The sequence below is a fragment of the Aulonocara stuartgranti genome, assembly GCF_965226115.1.
Source record: "Aulonocara stuartgranti genome assembly, chromosome: 11".
NCBI lineage: Eukaryota > Metazoa > Chordata > Actinopteri > Cichliformes > Cichlidae > Aulonocara > Aulonocara stuartgranti.
In genome coordinates this window covers 22,453,563-22,467,327 of record NC_138947.1, presented here as the reverse complement: position 1 = coordinate 22,467,327, position 13,765 = coordinate 22,453,563, and the positions used below count along the sequence as shown (strand labels likewise).

Here is a 13,765-nt window from a genome sequence, read left to right as displayed (position 1 = left end):
GTCTGGGTCAGACTTGAATCCAGGCCCCTGTGACATGGATTTTAGCCTCGAGTATATCACAGCTAGCTATAGCACCACCCAGCCCATAAATTCCTGAGTTATGGCCAATGAGGTCACAGTGACTTGGCCCTTTGACTTCTGAATTCTAATCAGCTCATCATTGAGTCCAAGATAACGTACTTGGCAAATGTAATGGAATTCCTTCCCTTTCTGTGATACTGCAGTAACACGGTGACACTAAGGAACCCGATCATCAAAACCAGTTCCGATCATGAAGTCTGTAAATTTCTGCAGAATTTGCAGACATTTAAAAGAAACTGCTTTAACGAGAACCCCCAAACAATGCCTAAATAACAACATGGACAATTGTTGACAAAGAGCCACTACAGGAAGCGGCTGTTAGAGAGTGACTGAGAGAACCCAAAGCCTATAATGCAGGCAAACGCTGTCTTCATGCAAAGAAACACAGATGCACACAGAGAAACAAAAGCTGTCCTGATGTTTTCTTTCAGACTGTATAGAAGCGTTACAGGATCACAGACTGGGTTTTGACATTCGGTCATTAATCTATAGCCTAGTTTCTATACGTTGGCTCTGTCTAAGTAATAACTTAAGAGGAAAAAGGCCTCTGTCAGTGGTCAAATGTGAAGCAGGTATGAGACGCTCCACTGGAGCCAAATTGGCCAGGAGACCCAGAGAATCATCCATTAAGAGGGACGGCTTGTTCCCAGAAAATGTCAGGAAGAAAACAGAGGGTGAGAGAGGGACCCTTGCTGTTATAGAAAATGGAAAATCCACTCTCACACGCATACACTTTCTCACAGAAACAAAGCTCTACCGTGGTGAATGATGCTCTGGTCTAAAAGTTTTTGCACAATCTTGATGGCCGTGTCTCGATCTGAAGCTTCCTTGTGTTCGATCAGCCAATCAATGAGCTCCTTAGCTACAAAGCAGTTCGGGTAAGTCCGGAGGTGGTGCCTCCGGTCCTTGATCACCTTCGCCTCATGGAGCCGCAGCCTGTAAACAAGTAGCAGAGGGGAAGAAAATCTGACTTCAGCACAAGTCCTTAGAAATTACACCAGAAATTGGGTTTTTTGTTGTTGTTGTTGTTTGTTTTGCACCTGAAAGGGTGCATTGATTTTGTAACATATAAAGAGACTGTAATAACAGTGAGGAGAGACCAGAGCAGCATGGTGTATCATTTTACACTCATTTTGCTCATATTGTTCTAAAACAAACAGCTAAGCACTGTTGCTGACTACATGTCCTGATTTGGTTATCGATGTGAGGGTATCACAATTGAAATTTAAAGTGGAATGAAAACACAGCAAATGCATATTTTTGGTTTGAGATGAAACACAGTATTCAAACACTATCTGCAGGGATTTATAAGGTTGACTGCATGATCACATGATGAACCTCTCAAGCCAAACTTAATTTCCATCATGGGCCAGATACCGCCCACTTTGATCTTGAGATCAAACCAGTGAAACTCCTCCTTATGCCAGTGTAAAAACATTTAAATAAACATTTAAACCCTGAGATCTCTTGATATAAGAAATCAAAGTGTTAGTTCAACAGTACATCTCGGTTTTCTGCATGATAAGCTTTGGTAACCCATTCCCACACTGTCCTGCATACATAAAATCTAAAGTTTCAAGTTTCTTGTTTTTAAAATGTGAGCGCACTATAAAAAAAAGCAAATGTGGACATTTCTATAGTAAATAGTGAAAAATAAGAACTTCTCTGTCATTTAATTGTTTGTTTAATAACTTTTCTGTAGCTGGGAAGACTTATTAGTAAAACCTATGAAAATACAGTTAAAAAGTTAAAAATCAATGCACTTGTTCACATTTTTGAAAGCTATTGAGTGGGCTGGATTGAAGTCTTTGCTGGGCTCATTCTGGGCCCCGGGCTTTATGTTTGGCACCCCTGGTGTAGATCCTTCATGTGCTGGCTTCACAGTGACCTCTAGCTGAACCTAGGTATTGTGAAACAGTCCACCAGTCTTAGCCAAGCTTCCTCCAGCTAGCTAGTTCCACTTCATGCTGAGTCTGTATGCAGCTGGCTAGCATCACGCCGGATTAGCTATGACAGCATTAGTCCAAGCCGACCCAACTCTACTGCCAAGACTCACGATGGGCAAACAAGCTCCTCTGAAAAACTTGGAGACTTTGCATCCATGCAATCCTGACATCATCCTCTCTGTGTATTTAGCTCCGGTCTAATCCTCACATAAATTCAACTCGAGAGGAAGCAGAAAGCAAAGTCGTTTCATTTCTTTAACTTGTGCTGAATCACACAGTAACAGGGAGAAGCTTTTCTCAAAGAGTCTTTGCCTACTGGCATGCTGAGTCCCAGGCTGGAAGCATTCATGAACACTTAATAACCATCAGACTCAGCCACAGTGCAACACATTATCTATTCACAGCTATGAACTGGTCACAAGACTTACTACAACAGCTGCATGTGCCTGTTCTTCCATATAGCTGCTTCTCTGTCTGTTTTTAAGCCATCTGCCTGAAACAGATCTGTTCTGTGATACAAGGAGTCAACACGATAGAGCACAAACAAGTGATAACATATTTTAAAACAGTCTGCTGTTATCAGTAACGGAAACTGTGTCATTCATGTTCCATGAGCTTGACTCATGATAAAGTGAGCTAACAAATGTGTGGGCACTGCTTGCTCTCATCAGCAAAGTGTAATCTTATACTTATGAATGCTGCGGTTCTCAGACTGAAAGGGAATGTAACGTTTTTAAATCTCTCATTGCGTTTGGTATGAGCAAACACTCCAGGACAAAGCTAAAAAAACAAAGGAATTGCAGCCAAACACAAAAGGAGAAAGTCAGACATTAAACTGTCCCGTGTGTAAGAGTGTTTCCAGGATTTATTTTTTTTTAAATAGGATGCAGCGAAGGGAAACCGAGAAGGACCATGGGTCATGTTTAATCAGAAAACTCTCATTAATAATATGAAACAAAACAAATTACAAATATTCACAAGCTACAGTGCTGTCCAAAGGTTTTGGCATCCCTTATCTCCTTATATTTTGCTTCCAAGGAGCCAGACCTAATTGTATTTTTTTAATTGGTCTTGAGCAATAGTTCTCCAGGCTTTCTGAAGGTCTTTCAAAATTTTTCTTTTGACATTGGTTGCTTTGTTACCCTCATTTTCACTTTAGTCCTTGTATCGGAGGAATTTTTTTTTGTCTGTGAAGCTACTTAACACTGACCTTTGAGTCATTCGAGTGTAAAACAAATACTGTACATAAGAGAAAACTTAGCCAAGAATGAATTTTAATTGTATTTTAGGCACTGTGTATTACCAGCCAGTTTTTCTTGCATTTCTTTAGTTAAATATATGAAAAATGCCAAAGATAAAATTGTGCTTGTGCACCAACAAGGTGTTATTAGCTGAAGACTTTGCAGCATGGTGTGGAAAACTGGGCAAGTGGTGATCCTAAAAAACCACCCCAAACTATCCAGAACAGATGAAAAGTCTCTTAAAGTCATGTCCTTAAGAAATAAGAAAATAGAGAACATATAGAGAAATCAGGGATGGCCCGAGACCTTTGCACAGCACTGATTCGTGATTTTTGGCTGCCCTGTACTATAACTATACGGTGGCCACAAGATTTAACAGTGAGGTAATGAAACCGGGTTGAAACAGTGACTATGTTTTCATTTCGCTGAGTGTTAGAAATAAAGGACAGTGCCTGACACAATTTTTCCGACTTTCTATAGCCACACTAGCCACTGAAGGAGACTGCACTTACCCACTGCACCGCATTAATCTAAATGTTAACGTCAGCATTCCTAAATGCTCACAAAGGCAATTTAACATGCTGATTGCAAGCATAAATAATGTTTACTATATTCACTGAAGGTCATTTTTTATATGCATACATACATACAAAAAAGCAGCCAAGAACAGTTTTGGTTTCTATTCATGCACTATCCATAGTATGGGAAACGCTGACCTGGCGATGGCAACAGATAAAATTAAATTTATTCCTCAGTGTTTGTCCATCCAAAAAGCAGCCATCAAGCTTGATGTGGCACCAAAATCTATATGTGTACCAAATTCATTTTATTTTATTATATTCAATTTTTTTTGCAATCCATCAAACAGTTGAACTGTTCAAGCGTGAAGCAAGGCAGTGACAAAAAGACATCTTTGAAACTGTCAGGAATTAAGATTTAGGCCAGAGAGCAAGTCTTACAAGCCACAACCTTGAGTCCTTTCCCCCAGAACAGCGGCATCTCAGGAGACCCTGGAACAGCCTCCACAACCAACCTTTCGTTCACTGACACTGACCACAATGCCAGCTGGCAATCTCAGTGTGCAGCAGTGCCAAGGACACTGACACACACACACATGGTGAGCATATAATGATAAACAGGGAAAACTGTTGCAAGCAAACTGTTAATCTCTTTAGGAAGACTGAAGTGATACTGCTTGTGGTTTTTTGGAAAGCAACATACTTCAAAACACAACCACAAAAACATACTTTAGCCACATATTTCCATATAGTTCAGTTGGGGGCTGAAATTCCAGGCATTGATGCCATGCTTTACCAACTGGGCCTCTATTCATTGCTGGGGGTATGAAGTAGTGAATGAACTGCTGGTTATGTAGTCTTTTTTTCTTTTTTCTTTTTTACAGTACAGTGGGTCAAAGGGTACAGCATGTCAACAACACTGCTAGCAGTGTTGGTACAAATCCCTGATAGGATGAATGGGCAGGGCTTGATAATGACACCGGGTTAGTAAGTTCATCATTCTCTGCGGGGCTCAAAGGGCACTGTATAGATGGAGCACCAGAAATGAATGCTGCAAAGCAGGATCCTGCAGATTCTGGACATTAAAGTGATATAGTAACGTGAAAATGCGTTACATAGTGGAGATGAGGAGCAACAGCGTGCACGAGGAAGGTTATGCATGTCTTTGTTTGGTTGTGCATGGTGCAGTGGGGCAAAAAAACAAAACAAAAACAGGCTGCTGTACCCGTTTGCATGGAGAGGGAGCCACGTGATTGCATGGTTATTAACCTGCTGTCAAATATCTCCCAAAACCCGCTTCCCTTATTTACTGTCATGGCCTTTTACATGTACCCAAAACATGCTGACATGAGCATGCATAGTAACTTAAAAACTGCTAGGAATTCCTTGCTATTAAAGCTGTCAAATCACACGAAAGGTACCACAAACTTTGCCAAAAACAAGGTAGGACGCTACACCCTGTGAATTCTACGAGAACTTGGAGCTGAACCGACCGACATACCTGAGCTGTTCCCCGGTGACAAGCACCTCGGCCAGACGCTCCAGCTCGGCAGCCTTCTTCTGCATGGTGTTCCCGATGCCGTCCATCTCTCTACTGAAACAAGAAGCAAAGGGCGGGGGGGTTGTGTTTCTATGCATCCAAATGTGCATCACTGCTTTTTAGGTGACAAACGCATAAAGAATCACCGGATTGGACAAAGGCGTGGAGAAGATCCGTGCGCTGATGACAAACAATGCACTGACACCTCGGTTTCTGCTTACCCTTCAAGCACCATGGAGAGCGGTGAGGGTAGGCTCGCAGGTATTCCTTGGATGAAAGCGAAGAAAGGAATTATTCCATCCCGGGAAACACGAGCAACAATGCCGGGAGTGAGACGCAAAAACAATCCAGGCAGCGCCTCAGTGCGCCTGCAGCTTCATCAGCAGTTCTCCACTTTCAGTTCCCTGGATTGGAAAAAAAAACCCAAACAAGAAAATCTACTCTTACAGATCAGTGCATGCATGCATGCCCCCTCCTCCTCGTAGTCTCCTTGAACCCCTGCGTTTAATCTTTGAATTCAGCGCTAGTGACAGCAGCTCTCTCTCTCTCTCTCTCTCTCTCTTTCTCTCCCTCCGTGCGGTGCTCGGTTTGTTTGTCCCCGCGTGCGACCAACCACACGAGCTGACTGCACGTTTTCTGCACGGAGCAGCCGGAGCCCATCCACAAAGCCCCCGCATTGGGAGGACTCTGCTGACGTCACTGGGGGAGTTCACCGAAGGGGCGGGATTGCAGAGATGTATGTGTGTGTGAGCGTGTGCAGGTGTGCGTGCGCTCGCTTCTGGAAAGAATGAGGTAGGATAGGTGGGACATGAGGGGGTAATTTTAGCTACAAATTCGGGTTGTACACCTTTCTTCTTTGCACGTGTTCGTGTATTTTCTAGAGGAAAAAAAGGCATTCTGTCATTTACAACTGTAAAAGCAACTGTAACACCTGTGATTTACACAAACTAAATTAGTAACAATTTGGAGCTTAATAATAAGATTTGTTTGTATTTATTCCACAAAATGGGACGTCTCCACCTCCTTTACCTGTTAAATGTATATGCTATAGTGTACAAAAGAGGGGGGAAAGACACAGAAGGAGATTATGTAACATCCTATAAAGCAATTCAGTGCAGACAAAGAATGCCAACTGCAATTTCTATTCAAATAAAGTGTGTCAGTGTAGCCTACTTGTAGCTAAAAAGGCCTCAGGACAAACTCTCACAGGCAACAGGAATCCAATCATAAGCTACCAAAACATCCTCCTATGACATGTGAGCAGGGTGTAGCTCAACCTACGCAGCAGCAGCACACAAATTCCTGTGGACATGCACACTGCCTTACATGTGTTGCTCAATGTATAAAATAACAACATATGTCGAAACTTGTCGAGGAACTGGAAGATTAGTTCCAACTCAAAAACAAAGTATTCTGTGTTACTGTACATTTATGTACAGCCACTCCTTCATTTCTCTATATTTTGTTTGGAAAATTGGAAACAGGTCCACTGATTTTCTGGATAGAGTATATAAACAAAAAACAAACAAACAAACCAAAAAACAGATTTAGTACCTGTCTAAGAAGTTACGCCGATATTTTCTTTGGATGTTGGCTGCGTCCTGTTCTGTGTCACAAGCATCCCACACCGCTTCAGTGTGGAGGCCAATCTATAACTGATAGTCTTCCTCTGTGCATCTTTCTCTTTTACTGCATTGGCTCTGTGTTTGGGGTCATTGTCATGCTGAAAAATGAAGCTGTAACTAATTGGACATTTTAAAAGATGTTGTTGTGTGGTGGACCAAAATCTGATGGCCCTGCTTTCATAATTCCATCAATTCTGACAAGATCTCCACCACCACAAATGTAGCCCCAAAGCATGACAGAAGCCTCCACTGTGTTATACAGATGGCTGTAAACACTCACTGCTGTACAGCTCTCCTGGCTCCTCAGTAAACACCAATAATACAAACCAAAAATGTAAAATTTGGATTAATCACTCTGTCAGACCTGTTGCCACTGATTTTCAGTCCAGTCCTTGTGCAATTTGGCATACCTCGGCTATTTCTCCCTGTTCCTTCAGTCCAGCCTTCTGGGATTTCCTTACCTGGATGATTGAGCATGCACCAAGACAAAAGAGAAACGTGGCGAAATTGAACAATAGACAAGAACTTCTGGGTTATGGTGTAATATGGCATAACCCACAATGAACGGATCACTTCTATGGTCTATAATAAACTGAAATTACATTAAATATGCAGTGTACTAGAGTCAGGGTAGAGCATCTTTCTTCCTGCCCTCCACTCAGTCAGAGTCTTGGTGGCTGTGGCCTGGCAGCACCAACTGCTGCCAACACTGTTTACATGTGATGGTATTATTCTTCCTTGCGTACCACTTCATTTTTGCCACTGTTCTTCTCCCCCTGCCCTTTTCTCTTATGATAATGCTGGGCGGTGTAAAGCACATCCATGAACCCATCACAGGTTGGTGAGGTACAAGAGAATGGGAGGAGGCAGGAAAGGGCAGGCAGCTGGGTAGGTTTCTTTCAGAGGTAACAAGGAAATGGAACCACTTGGGAGCTTAATCTGTTTCAGTTGGGCCATCCCTGCAGAACAAAGGCAGAACAACCACACAACTGAAATACTTTTGTAATAGCCTCCTTCTCTCTTGATAAGGTAAATAATCTATCAAGTTCTCGACTGCTTTCATTTAATTGTTTAAGATAAGAGATAAGATAAGATAGAACTTTATTAATCCCTCGGGTGGGTTCCTCTGGGAAATTCGATTTCCAAAAAAGCACAGCACCGACAGAAGTTACAGAGTTACAGAATATTATATATATATATATACACACACATATATAATTACAGAGACAAATATAAATAAAATATACAAAGGGGATAAATAGAATAAATAGGAATAAAAATAAAAATACAAGTGAATTGCACATTTCAAGTATTGAGTCTATTGCACTGTTGACTATTTACAAAAAGTATTGCACAAGGTATTGCACAGTGAGGTGAAGAGGCACTGCAGCTTAGTTGTTCCCCCCTCCTTTGTCCTCCTGTTTCCCCTCCCTCTCCCCTCCAGAGAGGAGTTAAACAGTCTGATGGCGTGTGGGACAAATTACTTAACTATTTCTGTGTGGGTGTATGCGGCAGGTCGGGGTTCTTATCACCAACAAAAGCTGTAAACTTAAAATACAGGGTTAAGTAAAAAATGTAGGCCCCCATATTCTTCTTCATATTTTCCAAAGCCATCCAGTGGGCCGATTGAGACCCCCAGGCCTTATGTTTGTCACCACTAATAATAATTTTGCACCCAATGCTTTATATGAGCTAGTAGCCCCCCACTCAGCCAGAGTCATGGCAGCTGTGGCTTGGCAGTACCAAATGCCAAATTACTGCTGGTGTGTGGTAGAGTCCCCCTCTGCTGACACTGTTTACACATGATTTTATTAGTCTTCCTTACATAACTGTCACTATATTTCTCCTTCTGTCTTTTCCTCTTATAATAGTGCTGGGTGGTGTAAGGCACATCCACCAGCCAAGCAGCTGCAGGTGGGTGAGGAACCATAGGAACCCTTCATACTCAAGGCAGGGATTTTTTTTCGTAGGGTCTTCCAGATTTCTGGCATCCTTGCAGAGTGGATCAGAGGGACAACAAAAGTGTTGCAGCTCCTCTCTCCATCCTATGCCTCAGTCAACTGCTTGAGCATGACTTCCTCACCGTCCTCATCTCTGCTTTGGTGATGTAGCTTGTCACATCTGCTTCTGTAGGGCACATGTGACTTGTTTCCTTGCTTCTGTGGGCTTAGCTGCCCTGAGTCATTGCAGGTCGCTGTCATGCCACAAAAAGATGTAGCTGGTGACTTGGGCCATGAAACCAGAGTAGAGAGCGTGGGAATCAGTTGGGCATCCAGTAGCAAATCTCCTAGTAACATTTGTTACCCAAGCAGCTGTATACCGGGGCTCACCTGCCAGCTTCCTCACAATCTTCTTGGCGAAGTCCATTTTGATAGCCTGTCCAAACAGGGATGTGATGGAGGCCTTCACTTTATCCAGCCTGCTGAGGACATCTTGGGCATATACCTGCATCAGTCAATGATATTTAGGTCCTGCAGGCAGTGAGAAACTGAATTTGCTTCTCAAGCCAGCTTTTAGCATGCTCTTCCTCCAGTTGCTTTTTTTTGGCTGCTTCTGTTTCCCAACCTACGCTGATGCATGAAGAACACAACCTGGATGTCACATCCCAGCTTGTACAGTATGTCAGAAGACATGGGAAGTGGAATTGCGATGGCCAACATCTAGCTGGGAAATGATGGTGTGGCTCCAGCTGATCATCTTTTGTTTGCAGCTCCTACAGGCAAGATATTCTGAAGCCAAGTAATAAGAGTTGCCGATATCAACTATGAGCTTGATCTACTAATGTAGTCCAGCAGATATAAGATCTGACTTGCAACAGTCTGGATGTGGACAGTACAGCCTCACACGCCACAGCGTCCTATCCATCCAAAGGAACAGGGGCTGGCCAAAGTACTGCTCCAGTGCAGGCAGAGCACTTGAAGTCAGTGAATTGCACATTCTGTCTACCTTTGTGTGGTCCACCTCTGATTGATTAAAGCGCAACCACTTGTACAAGGTTTTGGAAATCCACCTCTGGTCAATATCTGGTAAGGCGTGGTGGATCCAGCCAGCAGGAAGGAAAATTCTCTATTAAACCGATAACAGAGAATAAAAGTACAATAATCTTTTAACTTATATTTTGTGTGTGTGAGAGAGGAACCACATACCTAGCATAATCCAGTACATTTTCAGCCAGTCTGAAGCTTATGGCCCCTGAAGATTCCAAACTGCAGAAGATGGTGTTCATTATCAGGGTCCCCCACCTTGACAGAACAGCCATCCTTGCTGACTCTTTTACCTTCTCAGGTGAGAGAGCTCAGGCCCATGGGCTTTTCTCGGCTTTGACTGTCATGGCCTCTTCTGTGTCAAAGAGACTGGCACAGCCGTCCCCTCTCCTTCTTCTAAATCTAGGATCCATTCTGTTTCAAAAAAGGACAAAAAAACTCGGTCAGTCTCTGATGGGCAATTAATTGTGCTACTCTTACTTTATTTGCTCATGTCCCAATGTGCAAACTAGTATGTTAAACAAACCATGTAGTATTTAACATTATCAGGGTTGCATATGATAGCTTGCTACATAATAGCTTGTCGCACAATGCTGTATATTAGCTAATAGAATATGAATTAGAATTTGCTCACAACTCTCCTAACTTTAATTTACTTTATTAAAAATAGCTGGGTTAAGTATATATAAACTTTGATTAGCCTTCAGGATGATTATTATTATTATGTTATAAACTTCGACTTACTGTCTTCATGGCAGTCAGAATTTCACTGAAGTTAAGGGGTGGATCCTGGAGACAGTCTTGACAACAGTGATTCCAAAAAGTTGATTCTGTTCATCTGGATGTGGCGTTTTCAGTGGGAGAAACGTTTTGTCACTCATTCAAGTGACTTCTTCTGTCACGATCCTGGGTCTTATGACCCAGTGTTTTGAGTTTTAGTTCATTTTGATGTTTATAGTTTATGTTTAAGCCCTTCAGGTTTTCAAGTTCATTTGTTATCATGCCTAAGTGTTTCTAGTTATTATTTCCCCCTCGTGTTTCCAACTATGGTAAATCTCCCCTGCTCTTCATGTGTTTCATGTCTGTGTCTTACATTGTCAAGTTCGGGTTGTCATGTCTAGTTTTAGTGTTTCCTGTTTTATTCTGACAGTGTCATGTGTTCTTTGTTCATTGTATTTAGCTTTCCTCTCCTGGTCCTGTCATTAGGTTTATGTCAGTCAGCTGTTCCCCCATGTGTCTCCACTTCCCCTGATCACCTCATGTATGTATTTAAGCCCTTTGTTTTCTGCATGCCATGTTCAGGTCGTCTGCTCATCCATGTCTCATCTCCAGGTACCCATGTCAGTTCACTATGGTTAAGGTTTTTCATGTTTTGTTATTAGTTCACCCAGTTTAGGTTATTGTTTAGTTTTCACCGATGCCCTATTATTTTGTACCCTCGTTGCTAGTCTCAATAAACGGCTTGTTTTGTTAATCCACACCACGTTTTGGTCTGCGTTTGAGTCCTCCTCTGCAACACATACGGTCTGCCCCAGCCAGACCGTGACATCTTCAGGCTCAGCTGACTGCAGGTCTTATGAGCCCCTGAAACGAGACCCAGGAAGTGGTTATAGAAAGAGGGTGATAGACAATGCTATTGACCGAACCTCATACCACAGGTTATACCCAGAGGAATCTACACCAAGTCTGTATGGTTTACCGAAGATACATAAACATGGTGCACCTTTAAGACCAATTGTCTCTATGATCAACTTCCTTACCTATAACATGTTAAAGAAAAAACACCAAGTCATTGGTTAATAAATAACCAATATTTATTAAATTAATAAATAATAATATTTAATATTATTAATAAATCTTTAAAAGCCTGTTGTAATAGTATGCTCAGGTAGTGATGGATATTTGTAGCTGGTAAAACAACATTGGCACCTTTCCAGCAACTTTTTATCCACATTTCACCTTTATTAGTTTTAACTGCCGATTTAGAAGGCGGGACTAGTCTGTGTGGTTAGATACAGATTGGTTAATTTAGGTGAGCTAGCGAAAGATGGTGAAGATAAACCATTAATATTAGTTTACCTTTGGGAGTGTAGTTACCTGGTTTATTGCTGTGGTGGGCACTCTGTGACGAAATGTAACTAGTGTTTCTTTCTGTATTGTCATTAGCCTGTTCTTATGGAAGAGGATTTGGACCACTAGAAAGACAAAAAAGTAGCCACGTCTTTCTTTTTTGTTTCTTTTCCAGAATTATGACTTTAATCTCCGAATTCTGACTTTTTTCCTCAAAATTCTAATCTCAGAAATTTGAGATCAATCTCATAATTCTCAGAATTAATCTCAGAATTTGTGTCTTTTTCTTAGAATTCTGTGATTAAAGTCAGAATTTTGGCTTTTTTCTTGGAATTTTTACTTTTTTTCAGAATTAATCTCTTTTTATCCACATTTCACCTTTATTTCACCTTAATCACCAAAGTGATACATTAGTTTTAGCTGCCGATTTAGAAGGCGGGACTGGTCTGTGTGGTTAGACACAGATTGGTTAATTTAGGTGAGCTAGCGAAAGATGGTGAAAATAAACCATTAATATTAGTTTGCCTTTGGGAGTGTAGTTACCTGGTTTATTGCTGTGGTGGGCACTCTGTGACGAAATGTAACTAGTGTTTCTGTCTGATTAGCCTGTTCTTATGGAAGAGGATTAGGACCACTAGAAAGACAGAAAAAGTAGCCACGTCTTTCTTTCTTTTTTTCTTTTCCAGAATTTTTATGAAAAAAGTCTGACTTTTTCTCAGAATTCAGAATTTTTTCTCTGAGATTAACCTTAGAATTCTCAGACTTAATCTCATAATTGGTGTCTTTTTCTCAGAATTCTGAGATTAAAGTCAATATATTGAGGAAAAAGTGTGTTCGACAATTAGCTTGAGACGTCCTGCCACCTTATTTGTGTAAAGCCCAACAGCGACATCTGCTGACCAACGGAGCCTTTTAAAGTAAGAGAGGAAGAGTGGTACGCTAACGAATTGCAGGTGTGCACTGAGTCTGTCACGTCGTGGGCCAGTGGCGCAATGGATAACGCGTCTGACTACGGATCAGAAGATTCTAGGTTCGACTCCTGGCTGGCTCGTCGTATTTTTAGCCTTCATTCTCTTATATAAGAGTTAAATGCTGGATGACTTGCTAGAGATGTATAATTCCAAGAAATAGTGGATGTATTGATTAAATTGTTTGCTAGTGACCAGAAGAATAAAGAGGCAGGCCTGTTGCCTGAACTTGCTGGAATTTCTAGAAAGATTTGACCAATTCAATGTGGTACAAAGAATCAAAATCGATCAGTTATCAATCAGTCAATTTTCTTGGCAACAAGTACAGCTTCAGTTCAGTTTGGTTGTTTGGGGGAAGACAAAGTTTCTTGGATAAACACAGATAAGTATTATTGTTATAACTATTAGAGGTTGTGTCAGAACCATCACAATACCTACGATCTCGTGGAGATGGAGACGTAATTCGTTCTACGGAAGTGAAAGTAAAACAAGGAAGCTTTCTTAAATTTACATATGAGGAGAGTGGAAAAGAGCGAGCCAGCCAGGAGTCGAACCTAGAATCTTCTGATCCGTAGTCAGACGCGTTATCCATTGCGCCACTGGCCCACGACGGTTTCCACTCGAGAACTTCCTATTTCACAACAGTGTAAGTATTTGCAGTCTAGGTTTACTCGTTCTTTTTCGAGGTCGTCATTTAGGAACGTGGTGGGTAGCCGAAAACGTAATATGGTGACGATTTGTCACCTAGCGTAAAATGTTACGCTTTGGGAGTGAGAACGGGTTGAAGTATAA

The 13,765-nt window shown here is 41.7% G+C and overlaps 1 protein-coding gene across 1 annotated transcript in view; it reads right to left on the bottom strand.

Moving 5' to 3' along the window:
- Nucleotides 1-6,013, bottom strand: part of deptor (DEP domain containing MTOR-interacting protein) — a 35,297-nt gene extending 29,284 nt beyond the window's left edge. The window contains exons 1-3 of the mRNA XM_082552271.1: nt 5,548-6,013; nt 5,288-5,380; nt 839-1,017 (exon numbers count right to left, since the gene is read on the bottom strand). Of these exons, the coding sequence (XP_082408397.1) occupies nt 839-1,017; nt 5,288-5,380; nt 5,548-5,561 (286 nt within the window). The 5' untranslated portion in view covers nt 5,562-6,013. The remainder of the gene's footprint in view (nt 1-838; nt 1,018-5,287; nt 5,381-5,547) is intronic.
- Between the last annotated feature and the right edge of the window lie 7,752 nt (nt 6,014-13,765).